The sequence below is a fragment of the Papaver somniferum genome, chromosome 3 (genome assembly GCF_003573695.1).
Source record: "Papaver somniferum cultivar HN1 chromosome 3, ASM357369v1, whole genome shotgun sequence".
In the NCBI taxonomy this organism is placed as follows: domain Eukaryota; kingdom Viridiplantae; phylum Streptophyta; class Magnoliopsida; order Ranunculales; family Papaveraceae; genus Papaver; species Papaver somniferum.
Window position 1 is genome coordinate 67,101,662 of NC_039360.1, and position 13,668 is coordinate 67,115,329.

Below are 13,668 nucleotides of genomic sequence, written 5' to 3' on the forward strand. Positions count from 1 at the left end.
GAAACTAGATAATTGCATTTTATTATAAGTTTTTGATTGATTTGATTGACTAACGGTTGTTGAACTTTGATTGCACCTAGTTTGTTTATGCTCGACAATCTTCTCTTCTGATATAATATTAACTCAAACTAGATCAAAGTGTCGACATGGATCTTTAGAAATGTTTGCATATCTAAAGACGTCTTGTGATAATCCATCATTAACATACTCCGTTTTGTGTGTGATTGATCACAAGAGATTCAAGTTCTTTGTGTGCAGGTGTTTATTGAAGATCAAAGAAGATTTGAAGACAAAGAAGATATTTGGGTTCATAATCTTTGGTGTGCACAAAACTTGTTCCGGCTGGAAAGGGATCCAACTATAATCGGTTTATCTTTGTGATAGATTGGACTGATTAGTTGAGTAGATAAACATCAGTACAGTTCTTGGTGATTAAAAGTATTGAATGCATAGTCTAAATAATTACTTTGGTAGTTGTTAAAGAGATTGATCTAAGGTCGGACAAAGGAGTTTATTGGGATAAACGGAAGAGCCTTTTGTCAAACTCATATCACATTGTTAGAAAAGAGTTGTTACCGAATAGATTTGTTGTTCCTTTACTGTTTGGAATACGAACCAAAGGAATTGTTCCAAGTGCGTGATTTATTACAAGTTGGAGGCGCAGGGATACTGAGGGAACTAGGTGAACTATAGGTTTAGTTGCTTGGTCTTAACTATACGAAGTTCTTTTGATTTTGCATAACGACTTAATTCTGAGAGTATTCAATTCTGGACTAGGTCTCGGGGTTTTTCTGCATTTGCGCTTTCCTTGTTAACAAAATCTTGCTGCGTCATTTACTTTTATTTTCCGCAATTATAATTGTTCTTATTATAATTTAAAGTAAATTACATATTTACTTGATAGCAATCCTATTGTGTTTGGTTAAGTCCGAAACTATTATCAAGTAAACATAATTCATTGTTGTATTGTCTCGATATTGTATCCATAGTCAATCACACAAGTTATCCTGTTGTCGTATTTTCTCGATCTCGTATCCATAGACGATCACACGAAATGTGAACCGATTAGTTGTATTGTCTCGACTCAGTCCATAGACAATCACTTTCAGAGAAAGGACTTATAGGTGGAAATTTTTTAGATTGAGGTATATTTGAGTACCCTCGTATTTTCAATCAAGCATTTGGATGAGAAGGTACAAAGTTTATTTATTTTGTAATCCATATGTATTTATAGTTTTGCCACTAAAATTGGAAAATGGGGAGATTGTTAGAGCACTGCTCGGTCGAACTCGCAAGCGTTGCTATCTCAAGCTTGTTTGCAATGTTAGTGATCAAAATTATAAGTCTTGATTCCTAGTCTACTTATAGTAATGTCTCGGACTAAGATAGATTGTGTGGTTGAGCATTATACTTCAAGGCGTTCATCAATTGAAGATGAAGAACTACTAAGGAGAGCTTGTGGAACTTCATCAACAAAAGGTATGTGGAGACTGAAACTCATCTATCACTTGGAAAGTTTAATTCTGTTCTATCTCCTATATTGAGACAAAAGTCGTATTACCATATAGTTGTTGATTATACACATTTGAGATTTCGAGTTGAGTTTAGCTCGCTAATATATTTCTCGGAATATGTGTTGGTAAGCTTTCGCTTCAACCAAGTTCATCTTATCATGTGAAAATCGTCGAATAACATCTTACATTGAACGACTTAAAGACTTCATTGGGATTGTAAAGCTAGACCGAACTATTTTCTCTGTAGTTATGTGATCTGATCTTGCATCTTCTATCGTGTTTGAATACGATCTTCTTTTTAATATTGGCTCGAGATTTAATCTCTGATAGGCAAGATAAAAAGTAGTCAAAAACTGTAGACACCCCAATTTCGTAAATAACTTGAAGTCATACTTCCGCGAAATACGGTCTAGACAAATATCATTCGCATGCCCACGGGTTAAGGTCCAAGGATAAGCATTTTTCACCAAAACCAAAAGTACGTCCATTAGGAGTTAAATTTGTGCTAAAATGTCCATCAAATAGTGCCCACTAGTCTTGGGGTCCATTATGGACGCACAGCAAAATGAGTATCCACTAGAGTCAAAAGTCCAAAGTTGGACCCCCCCTCATAGAAAATAAGTAAAATGAACCTACCTGGCTGCCCTTATCTTTTTGTCCGGTGTCTTAATCCATTTCATTGGTCTTATCTAACCGATCCAAGCAGATAAGTTCATTCCTTTTCTTTTATTCTTCTTTCATTCTCTTTCTTTCTTCTCGTTCTTTCTTCCTTCTTCTGCTTCTCCTATAATTTCTCCTCTGTCGATTTCCGAGAGATGGAATTGGGTTTTGTTGGAGGGAATTAGTTAGTGAAGCTGTGTAGATGTATGAGATGTAGTTGTCGTGAATTATGAAGAAGAACAAATAGAGATGTCGGGTTCGTTATTGATTCAAGGAGATTTAGAAATTAGGGTTTTCGATTGATTTCGAGTCTGTATAGAATTGATAAGAGTATTGGGTTGTTGAGAGTGATGAAGAAGGAGAGTTTATGCTTAATTGAGTTATGGAGTTGTTTTAATGAAGGAGTGAATAATTAGGGTTTCTGAGATTTGAAATCGGTTGAAGATTTATGAGATGGAATTAAGTATAAGGGGGGGTTTGTGGTTTGATTGAAGATGTGTGGCTGTTTTGATGAAGAATCGGTGAATTAGGGTTTCTGGAATTGAATTAGGGTTTCTAAGAAGAACGCATAGGTTATCTAGCAGATGGGATTGATGTTATGGGATGTTGATATAAGATGGGTTTGGATTGAATTAGAGTTAAGGTTGAAGAATAATTTAAAATTGATGGATTAGGGGATTGAATTAATGATGGGTTCTGTTGATATGAAGAATTGGGTTACTGTTCTTGGTTTGAATTAGAGAAGTCTTGAGTTGGGAATTAAGTTAGGGTTCACCGAGAAACGATGCAGGTGATGAGGATTGTTGAGATAGTTCTGCGAATTAGGTGATAAAGAAGAATTGATTTCAGTAATTGAGCAAGCTAAATCAAAGGTAACTGCTTTCTTAGTTAAGTTACTGGAATTATTCATATTCATTTTTGGATTCATGTGTGGACTTGTGAAGTTATGATCTGAAGTTGATATGGAACGAAGCTGGGTCTAGTGGTGGTTTAGAGTTACTGAACAAGACGAAAGCTGGTGGTGTTGCTGTCTTCAATAGATTGGAATTTCAGATGAGTACTGAGTTAATTGAGCTGGTACATGAGAAAGGAGAGGTAAGTTGAAGTGAATAGAACTAAAGTTGTAATATGATATAGCAGGTGATTGTTTGTATTGGTTTGAATTCAGTTGCAGATGCTTATGATATTAATAGTGCAGATGCAGGGTGAATGTAATTGTGTAAGTGAATGATTGGAGATGATTTATAAGAATTAGATGAATGAGCTAGGTATATGTATGAACTGTGCAGGTGGAGTGTAAATGGAATTTGGGTATGTGGTGGTTATGGTTTTGGTACATAAAAAGAGTAGAGTTCTTTGTTAAGGATGTGATTACAGAAGTGAAGATGTGCAGCAAACTTGGATGAGTCGAGTGTTTGGTTTTAGTTATTGCAGATGTATCTTATGGATGTAATGGGATTGCTTGACGGTACAGTTTAGAGGTTGAGTTAAAGGTGTTAACTGATGCAGTTAGAATTGTGGTTGATGTTTAGAGGATTATGCTAAGTCGAATCTTTCTAGTGAAAGCTTGGAACTGCAATTGCAGGTAAAGCTTAGACTACAATTGTATATTGAATTGTATAATTCTGTTTGAATGAAGTATTTGTTTAGTGATCAAATAAATAGAAAATAAAATCAGGTTGTGTTCTTGTTGCTGCAATATAATTAGGTTGTTAGTCAGCCCAGTCAGGCAAAGCTGACTTAGTGTATTTGTTTGAGTTGAATCGGCCTGACTCAGATTCGGCTCAGTGAGCCAAGACCTGACCTGACCAGACTTGACCGAGTTAAACTTTAACCTTGGACCGTTGATCTGACCTTGACTCTGTTGACCGTAGACTTGACTTGACTCTGTCTGATGTTGACTGTTAGTTGACCCTTCGACTTTTATTGACCGTTAGTTCACTCAGGTAGACTGGGCCTTTAGTTAATGGACTTGTTTAGAGAACTTGGGTAGAGAATCAGTTTTTCCAATTGGTTGGACCACTTACGGTCTGAATTAGCTTTCTACTCCTTTTACAAAGTTGTAGATATTCATAAGACTTAGTTAACGGGCTATAGAATAAACCTAATTGAATTAGTAAACTTTAGCTATGCTAAAGATATATAATGAAAAAGTGTAAAGTCATAAATGAGCTTAGAACCATTAGATATACTTGTATGATTCGTGTGTGTCATTTTGGCTAGATTCTTGGATTTTTTGTGTGATTAACAGTTAGTCTATATTAACAACGATCGATTCAAAGGATGAATCGTGGATCTCGAGGTAGACATGACTTGTCATCAAAAGAGGTGGGAGTTTATATTTAAGTCTTTTGTGATTATTGTTGTTTTCTTTTACCAAAGTTTATGTTTACCAAAGCCGTGCATTGTTCTTTTCAAATTCTGAAAGTACTGTTGATTCTTTTAATCTTTCCATTGCTTGGAAAGGAATTGTAATGCTTTGTTTGTCTTCATCAATTGTTTGGAAAATGAACATTATCATCTGAGGTATATATAATACGCTCCTTTACCTTGGTGTGTAAGGAATTGGTCGACACCAACATTGATGTGTAAGGAATTGGTCGACATCAATATATACTATTGGATGTGTAAGGAATTGGTCGACATCCAATAGATTTCATTGTCAATGTATACAATTGGATGTGTAAGGAATTGGTCGACATCCAATAATTCATTGTTTTGAATAAGGAGTTAGTTCCATATACCATGATTGTTTATTTCTGTGAATTGGTTGTTATTTGATGTTTTAGGAAAACATGAATTGTTTTCCAAATCATTCCAATGATTACTTTAAAGTTAAATGTTATTTCTACTGGACACCCCTTTTAGGGATGATGTGCTCACTCATTCCCACTTTCAGTTTCAGAGACATATCAGAGTTGCACAGCGAAAGCTTCAAGGAGTTGAGTTCGTAGTTGGTTAACTTCTGCTAAGTTTATTATGTTGTATATTATATTTTAAACCAAATGACCATTGTATCTGTATCATTTGAGATGAGTTCTTGTATATATATATTTCAGAGCGGGGCTAGTTTTTGGGTTTAGTTTTTTAGCAGATTTCTTAATTGAATGTTTAAGTATATGACTTAGATCCTTACTGACTCTTTATTTAGTTAATCTTTTGGATTACTCCGCTGATAGCTTTGGGGGCGCTACACAAGTATTACTTTGAAAATCTGAAGATTTCGAAGATGAAGACGTATCGACGAAGACGTATCGACATACTTCCATTCGAGGTTACTAATACATGACTTAACTTGTTTCCGTTTCTATATCGTAAGATTTCAAGTCGTATTTGATTGAAAACATAACATGCGAAGTTGTATGTGTGAAACTCTAGCATAATAGACTTGATCATCATATTGTAATCAAAGTGTCAAGGAACAATATATTAACAGTGATAAGTGTTTATATTGGTATATTGAGTTACGAAGTATAATTCTTATTTTTTGGACTTCGTAATTGCGACATCAACATAATCTTTATAACTCGTTACTAGATTGTGTAGTGAACATAGGTTTAATTTCATACCTAAAAAAGCTATGTTTAATTAAATGAGTTTAAGAAACTACACGTACGAACTTGTTTCGTAGTCGAAAGGAAATCAAAAAGTATCATGGTCTCGGTTTTCATCGAAGATCTTAAGTATGAACTGATCTAACATATATAGAGAATCTAAGTAGAACCGATCCTAACTTATGTTGGGAATCAAGGTAGAACCGGTTCCCACCTAAATGAGTTACTCACTATGTCGACAAGTCACGTACACTTTAGGGAATGTGTGATTTGAAAATTGAGTTTGCAAAATAGGAACGTTCAAGATGTCGACATAGTGAGTAACTTAAATATGTTATTAGAGCATAGCTCGGCTGAACCCACCAAGCGTTGGTATTTCAAGTTTAGTTGTCATATTTTAGTATCAAAACTCATCTAGAGTCACTTGATTAAATACTATAGTCAACTTCATTTAGGTAAGACTAGAAATTTTAGGAATGTTGAGACGTACAAGTATTACTCTGAAGACCTAAAGAATGTGAAGAAGTAACGACAACATCATCCTTCCTCTTGATGTTAGTAATATTGACTTGATCTTGTTTCCATACCTAACGTATCTTTCAAGTCGGATTATATTGAAAACATAACATACGAAGTTGTATATAAATAATACTCTAGTGGTTAGACTTGGTCATAACGTTATGATCAAAGTGTCAAGGAATTTATTGAATTACGAAGTATAAATGCTTATCTTTTGGAACTTCGTAAATACGACATCAACATAATATTTGTATATAATCTCTTGATTATGTGTGCATGATATATGTATGATTTCACACTAGGAAACGATATTTTATAACATTTGTTTAAAGGAAGTACATTATGAACTTATTTCATAATAAAAAGTAAATCATGATTGGTCGGGCTCTCTATTAAATATATTTTGAATGACCAATATAATATGACAAGGTAGAACCTATCTTAACTTGTTGATATTTATGGTATAACCGGTCATAGCCTATATAAAATAGCTAGTTGTAATCGGTCACAAGTTACTTTGCAAATCAAGGTGTAACCAATCACAAGTTATATTGGAATGCAGGTCATAACCGGTCACAAGTTACTTTGGGATCCAAGGTATAACCGGTCACAAGATGAATTAGGAAGTTAGTTGTAATCGATCACAAGCTACCTTTGGGAAGCAAGGTGTAACCGGTCACAAGCCACTTTGTGGAGAAAGGTGTAACCAATTACAGCCTATCTTGGGAATCATGTTATATCCGGTCACAACATATTTTGGAGTGATGGTATAATCGGTTTCGTATGCAAAACCAAGTTTTTATGGTTCACATATTTCTTCACGATGTGTGTGAATTAGGGTTTTCGGTTAGCTAAGATGAGAATCTTCTAGATGTCGACATTTGAACATGTATATAACTCTTATCATTAATTGTTCAAAGATATTTCTTGATACTCAAGGTGATCCAAGGTCCGAAAACTGAAAAGCATTTAATTATAATTTTCATCATATATGTTTAGTTACCATCAATTAAAGCATATTCTCTAGAAAATATAATTAGTTAATATGCTGGACTAATAATAGAAGTTTTCTATGAGAGTTTTCAGAAATATGGTTTGGAATTTAAGTGGAAATAGGAAAACCTAAATTAGGTACTTTAATGTGAATATCTTGAGAATATTTTCGGTTTTGGAATTTCTTTGTTGTCCAAACAACCTTGGTGTGTAAATAATTGAGTTTGCATTTCTTGCAAATTATCCTAAGAGCCAGACAAACTTCATTTTTTTGTTTTTTCTGGTGGAGCCGTCTATTCGGAGAGGAAAGTACCCTAATTAGGCGAAATCTCTTACGACCTCTCGTTTAAAGACTTTTGTGGGATCAAGAAGCTCTACTAGTATCGTTGGTGGGAAACCAAAATTTGCATTGTTATTTTAGTTTTCGATTATTAATTTTTTGAATCTTTGATTGCACATAGTTTGTTTATTCTATGTTCCTTCGCTTCTGATATAAGGACACCTAAACTAGATCAACGATTTAACGTTTCTACGGATCTAAGTTTTTCTAGATCTGTAAGATAGATTCATTGATTTGCCATTGTTAACAGACTCCGGTATGTGGAATCAATTTTCTTTTTGCAGGTTGTTACTTTGAAGATTAAATCGAAGAGTGAGGATTTAAAGATGGGAATTTTGATAAAGTACCCCCGTTTTTTTTAAACCCATAAAATTAATGTCCCATTTTTTCTCAAACTTTTTAAAATGCCCTCGCCGTTTACTTTCACCACTTGGACCCGCATAATGGAGTCAATGGGCGTTTACTTAGTCAAAAACTGGGTCAAATTACTAAAAACCCATCACTTATCTAAAAGGGTGAGACATATCTTGACCGACCCTCTCTTTCTTCCTCTCTTCTGTTTCTCTTTCTTCTTCTCAGAGAAGAAAAAAAAGGGCTTGGCGATTCAATTGAATCAATTAGTTAAATCGATTGATGTTTTGGGTTTGATCAGTCTATTGAAGATTAAATTGAATGGTTTCATCGATGGCGACGACCAGAATGGAAAAGGTTAGGTCCAGGTAAGATATTTTGAAACCCTAAGTTTTGATTTTGTTAGATCTGTACTTGCATGATTAAACCAAATGATTTGGAAGCTTTTTCGATCAATATAAAGTGAAACCCATACCTTTTTCAATTGAAACCCTCACTTTTTCATCATTTTTTATCTGTTTCTTTTGTGTTGTCTGTGAAAAACAAAGGGAATCTTCCTTTTGTTTTTGTGTGTCACTTAAAATTGAAAACAAATGATGATGTGAAGAATCTGCAGTTGAATCTGATGAAAGTCTTTTATAAAATTTTTTTAATTGTTTAATTTTGTTAGAACTTCTGTCTGTATTTGTATGTGTATTGGGTCTGTATTTGTATGTGTATGGAGTCTGTATTTGGTTTGTATTTGTATGAATGCCTTATAATGTTGTTTTGTATTCCTGTATATTTCAGTGGAAACATTGCTACGGGAAAAATAAAGTTGGTTAGAGACATAAGTTTTTATTGTACTGACAGTGAGATTGAGTTTTCTTTCAAGAAGTTACAGAGAGATAAGATGAATCTGAGGATGTTGCAGCAAATGGTTCACAGGAGGTTGTGTTTGGAAGATATAGATGAAGTTATTTTAATATGGATATCAGAACATGTACATACATGGACTCTAAAGAATGATCAATCTTTTTTTTGGTTTTGGGAAAATGATGTGATAAATGGCAATGGATTCATTCAAGTGGTTGTCAAGATTAAAAATCCAGAATGGGAGGTCACACTTAAGAAGACAGTATCAAAGTCACCTAATCAAGTGAGAAGAAGCCCAAGACTTGGAGGTGAGAAGAACAAAAGTGATGGTGGTGCCACTGCTAGGAAGTTGTTTGGGCAGGGCAGTTCACAACCTACTCAAGCAAGGGTTGTTGGTGATAATTTGAGAGAAGGATCAAGTAGTACACCAATTCAAGTAGATGAGGAACCACTTTTAGTTGATGATGACTTTTTTGATGATGAATATTGGTTAAAGAAAATGAAAGAAAAAAACTAGATGAGGTTGTAGTTCAACTTGATAACAAAGAACTGGATGAGTGCCATCCTGTAGAAGATCCTGAAGCTGCAGCTGCTTATAATAGTGATGAAGACAATGAAGATTCAAGTGATGCTGAAAGTGAAAATGCAGTTGAAGGTGCTTATAGCCTAAACACTTGAGTTACTGTTTTGTACTTTTGTGCATTTAATATTTACTGATGCGTTAGTTATTGTTGTACTAACTCATTCAATTTATTGTTATGCAGATAATGATGATGCAAGTGATGATGGTGCAGAAGTAAATGACTTAGGTAAAGAGGGTGAAGAAGACCCACAATATTACAAGGATTTCCAAGATGATAACTCAGATTTTGAGGATAAACCTGGTGATCATTTTGATGACTCAGATTTTGTTCAACCTTTTGATCCTTCACAAATGATAGTAGGTACTACCTTTCCTGATAAAGAAGCATTCAAAATACATCTTAAGCTTTTCTGTGTAAAAAATGAATGTGAATTTAAGGCTGAAAAAAGTGACAGGACTAGACTTAGGGTTTGGTGTGAAAATAGGTTTGACAATAGAGGAAAGGTTGAGTGTGAGTGGTTTGTTTTTTCTTCAATACTACCAAAGAAGTCTACATTTAAGGTTAGGTATGTGAACTTAACCCATACTTGCAAGGGAAGGATTGTAGAAGACAAGGTAATGAATAGATCTGCAAACCCTCCATTAGTAGCTCAAGTTATACAAGAACAGTTGAAGATTGGCTCTGGAAAAGTAATTCCAAGACCAAGACAAATTCAAGAGGATTTCAAGGCTTCTCATATCATTGATCTTACTTATCATACTGCATGGAAGGCTAGGAACTTAGTGATGGAAGCTAAGTATGGGAGTTATGAAGAGAGCTACAAACTAGTTCCTTAGTTTTGTAAGACGGTGTGTGATTCCAACAAGAATTCAGTTGCAACTTTCTCATATTGTAAGGATGACATGGCTTTTGAGTCAATGACAATAAGCTTTGCTGGAGCTATCAAAGGGTGGAAGGAAGGGTGTAGAAGAGTTATTGGGCTAGATGCTTGTCATCTAAATGGTAAGTGTGATGGTGTGTTGATGGCTGCAACTGGGTTAGATGGTGAAAATGGTTTAATCACATTAGAAATTGGTGTTTTTCCTGCTGAAACAATTGAGAATTGGGTAATGTTCCTCACTGACTTGAAGCCATTACTCTTAAGCCATGAACAACCATTGACATTCATTTCAGATAGGCAAAAATGGCTACTTGAAGTTGTTCCTTTAGTGTTCCCAGGCTCACATCACAGATATTGTTGGAGGTGAGCTTCTCTTGAATTGTTTTGATTTGATCATTAATCTTGTTAGAGTGTGCTAGCTATTTATAAGTTTTTGTTGTTTCAGGCACTTGTATAACAATTTCAAGCAGCACTTTAAGGTACAAAAATTGTATAGCTTATTGTGGAATCCAGCCAAATGCTACAAGAACAAACATGTATATGTAACATCTCAATAATATTTCTTACTGTTGATATGTTTATGGATTTTTATGGTTTGTATATGTGTTATAACCTGCTAATTTGTTTATGGTTTCTGTTTGTTATATGCAGAAACATATGGAAGATATGAAGAAGGAGAATCCTGCTGCTGTGGTGTACCTTGAAAAGGTTGGTTTTGAGTCATGGTCTAGAGCCTTTTTTGATGACACTAGTAAGTGTGAACACCTCAATAAAAACTTTAGTGAGTCATTTAATTCCATGGCAAAAAACCTTAGGGACAAACCAATATGCAGACTAGGAATTCTTTATAATCAGTTGGTTATGAGTTTGTTTCACAAAAGGAGAAAAGAAAGTGCAAAATGGAATCCAAATGGATTGGTTCCTACTGCTATCAAACTGATTGGTAAATTGTGTAAGTTGGTTGGTGCATTTAAAGTAGACCCATGTGTGAGTGGTAAATTATATGAAGTTACAAATGAGGGTAGCAAGGAAGTTTTTATTGTGAACTTGGAAGAAAAGCAGTGAAGTTGTCTACAATGGCAACTCAGAGGGTTTGTTTGTCAACATGATGTTTGTTCTTTGAATCCATTCAGACCTGATTGGACAAAGCAAGTACTTTATCAGAATTGTTTTTTGCATCTCAACTTTACTAAGTTTGTATGTTGTGAACTTTAACTGCCTTGTTTTTTTTTTTTGCAGGTATTGCTCTCATTATTACACAGATGTTGCATACAGAGCCACATATGCTGAAGTTGTCTTTCCATTTCCTCCTCAAGAAGATTGGCATGAGGTAACTCACTGTTATTTTGTAGTCATTTTGTAACTCAAATGAATGTTATTGAAACCTTCTTAAATGTTATTGTAACTCACTGTTATTTTTGTAGTTGGAAGAACATGAAGAGGTTGAATTGGAATATGTTATCAAGATCAGGAAATCCGGAAGGCCTAGAGTTAAGAGGAGGAGAGCATGGGATGAGCCTAAAGTACCTACAAAGGTATATTCATGTTCAAGATGTAAATTAACTAGTCATAACAAAACTACATGTAAAGGTGGTGATGTTGGAAAGAATCCAAAAGCTAAGAGGCAAAGAAACTAAGTAGATGCTGTTACCTTCACATTCTTTGACAGACCTTCTCCTACGAAGAAGCAATCATCTCAACCATCTGGCATTGAAAAAACAGCAGCTGCATCTTCTTCTAAAGCTAAGAAAGCTCCTGCTAAAGCTTCTACAACTTCAAAGAAGCAGAACAAGAGTCAGACAAAGAAGTGAATGGCACTATGTGGTTTACAGTAATTAGGGTTATGACTTTTTACAACAATGTTATTTTGGAACATCTATATTTTGGACAACAATGTTATTTTGGAACATCTTTATGTATGAAATAGTACTTTTTAAATCATGTATTACATATGAAATGAAGCATGGTTACATGTTAAGACCTTTTACTAATTTTGTAACTAAGTCAATCATTTGTTGTGTTGAATCTCTAACTCTCTCCTTTGCATCAAGGAAGATAACATCTGTTGCCCATGTAAAAGCATCACATTTTTGGCAGGTAAGGTAAGCTATTCCCTTGTTGTGTTGATTTTTGCATATCTTCAGGTACATTCTGGAATTGCAGGTAGAAGAGAAGCAAAGTTGATGGTACAGTGGACAACTTTCAATGCAGTGATCATCTTCTCCACAAGCTTGACAGCTTTTATCTGAAGGTAACAACACCAACTTAGATTTACAATGGTTAGTAGCATCTTCAAACCCTTCAAAATAATTGCAGGTAGGTATTGTGCACTTTAAGAACATTTTCCTATAGTTTTCATTTGTTTTAGATTCAACCAATGCTCTTACACCATTAAAGGGAACATGCTTGCACCTGGAATATAACCAAGGACACACTTTTGTGTCATGATTACCTTGTTCACACATAGCACAATGAGTGATGTTTGTTTTTGTTAATACCCAAATTTCGGTTTAGGTCCTACCCGTCCTAGTTGCCTCACATGACTTCATTATACCAATTGTGGTAAGAGAGAGAGTTTCCCTTCCATTGTACCTTGTCCTTTCTTTTATAGGCTTTCCCAAAATCCCTTCACTTTATGACATCATGCCATGTGTCCTAATACTTCTTAATTACTTTTAATGTCATTCCTTAAGCTAACCCCTTTCTTCTTTGTTAATTCCTGCTCGATCCTTCCATTTTCTTGGGCCTTTTCCACTTAGACTTGGGCTCAGTCCCCAAGTCTCCATGCCTTGACCCAAGTTTGTTACCACTCTTATGGTCACCCTTAACCCGTTAAGAGGGATATTTTTCAGGTATCAACATTAGTCCCCTGACTATTGGATTATTTATCAAATAACCCAATAGTCAAAAGATTCTTTCTAGCGCTTTTGTTGCCTTTTTCCAGAGTGGTTCGTGCCTCCTTTTCAAATTTCCGATCGTGGGCGACGTTCCAACTCCTTATCGTGCAAAACTTCCTTTCCCACTTCCTGACGGTTACTTCTTTCCACTTACTCATAACTGCCACGTCTAACTCCCAGAATTACTTCTATATATAGAGCTCTGTTAAATTTTTTTCTAAGCGTTCACTCTCAATTCCCTTTTTTTACACGCCCACGTACTCGCCATGTCTGGTAGTTCTTTTAGTAGCTCGTCTTCTGATGAAAGCAGCGATTCTGAGCAACCTGGTAATATGGGTCCTGGAGAAGCGGAGGTACCCATCTAGACAGAGCTTATTCTTCCTCCCCCATCCGATGGTAGGCTATTGTTGATGGTGGTTTTAGGACAAGGGGTAAAACCGTAAAACCTTACATATAGCATGACATCACCGGTGACACTAAACACATTTATTAGAGCATTTAACGCGCATACGTAAAAATTA

The 13,668-nt window shown here is 35.2% G+C and overlaps 1 protein-coding gene and 1 long non-coding RNA gene across 2 annotated transcripts; both read left to right on the top strand.

Annotated features, from left to right (window-relative positions):
• Positions 1–2,251: 2,251 nt before the first annotated feature.
• Positions 2,252–5,292, top strand: LOC113356391. Its single transcript, XR_003362960.1, has 2 exons — positions 2,252–3,759; positions 5,074–5,292. It is a non-coding gene; the product is annotated as an uncharacterized LOC113356391 (long non-coding RNA).
• A 4,980-nt stretch (positions 5,293–10,272) lies between these two features.
• On the top strand, positions 10,273–12,499 carry LOC113359538. The gene is made up of 8 exons (XM_026603153.1): positions 10,273–10,613; positions 10,696–10,786; positions 10,902–11,311; positions 11,490–11,580; positions 11,675–11,874; positions 11,920–12,044; positions 12,348–12,352; positions 12,395–12,499. Exons 1-8 carry the CDS (start codon positions 10,273–10,275, stop codon positions 12,497–12,499), a joined length of 1,368 nt encoding a protein of 455 aa, XP_026458938.1.
• The last annotated feature ends 1,169 nt before the right edge of the window (positions 12,500–13,668 follow it).

What these genes read in the sequence shown, in the direction of transcription:
- LOC113359538 (XM_026603153.1), top strand. Translation starts at nt 10,273, where the DNA reads ATGGCTTTTGAGTCAATGACAATAAGCTTTGCTGGAGCTATCAAAGGG. An exon ending in CATCACAGATATTGTTGGAG is followed by an intron (nt 10,614 to 10,695) that starts GTGAGCTTCTCT and finishes TTGTTGTTTCAG; the next exon opens with GCACTTGTATAACAATTTCA. An exon ending in GTGAACTTGGAAGAAAAGCA is followed by an intron (nt 11,312 to 11,489) that starts GTGAAGTTGTCT and finishes TTTTTTTTGCAG; the next exon opens with GTATTGCTCTCATTATTACA.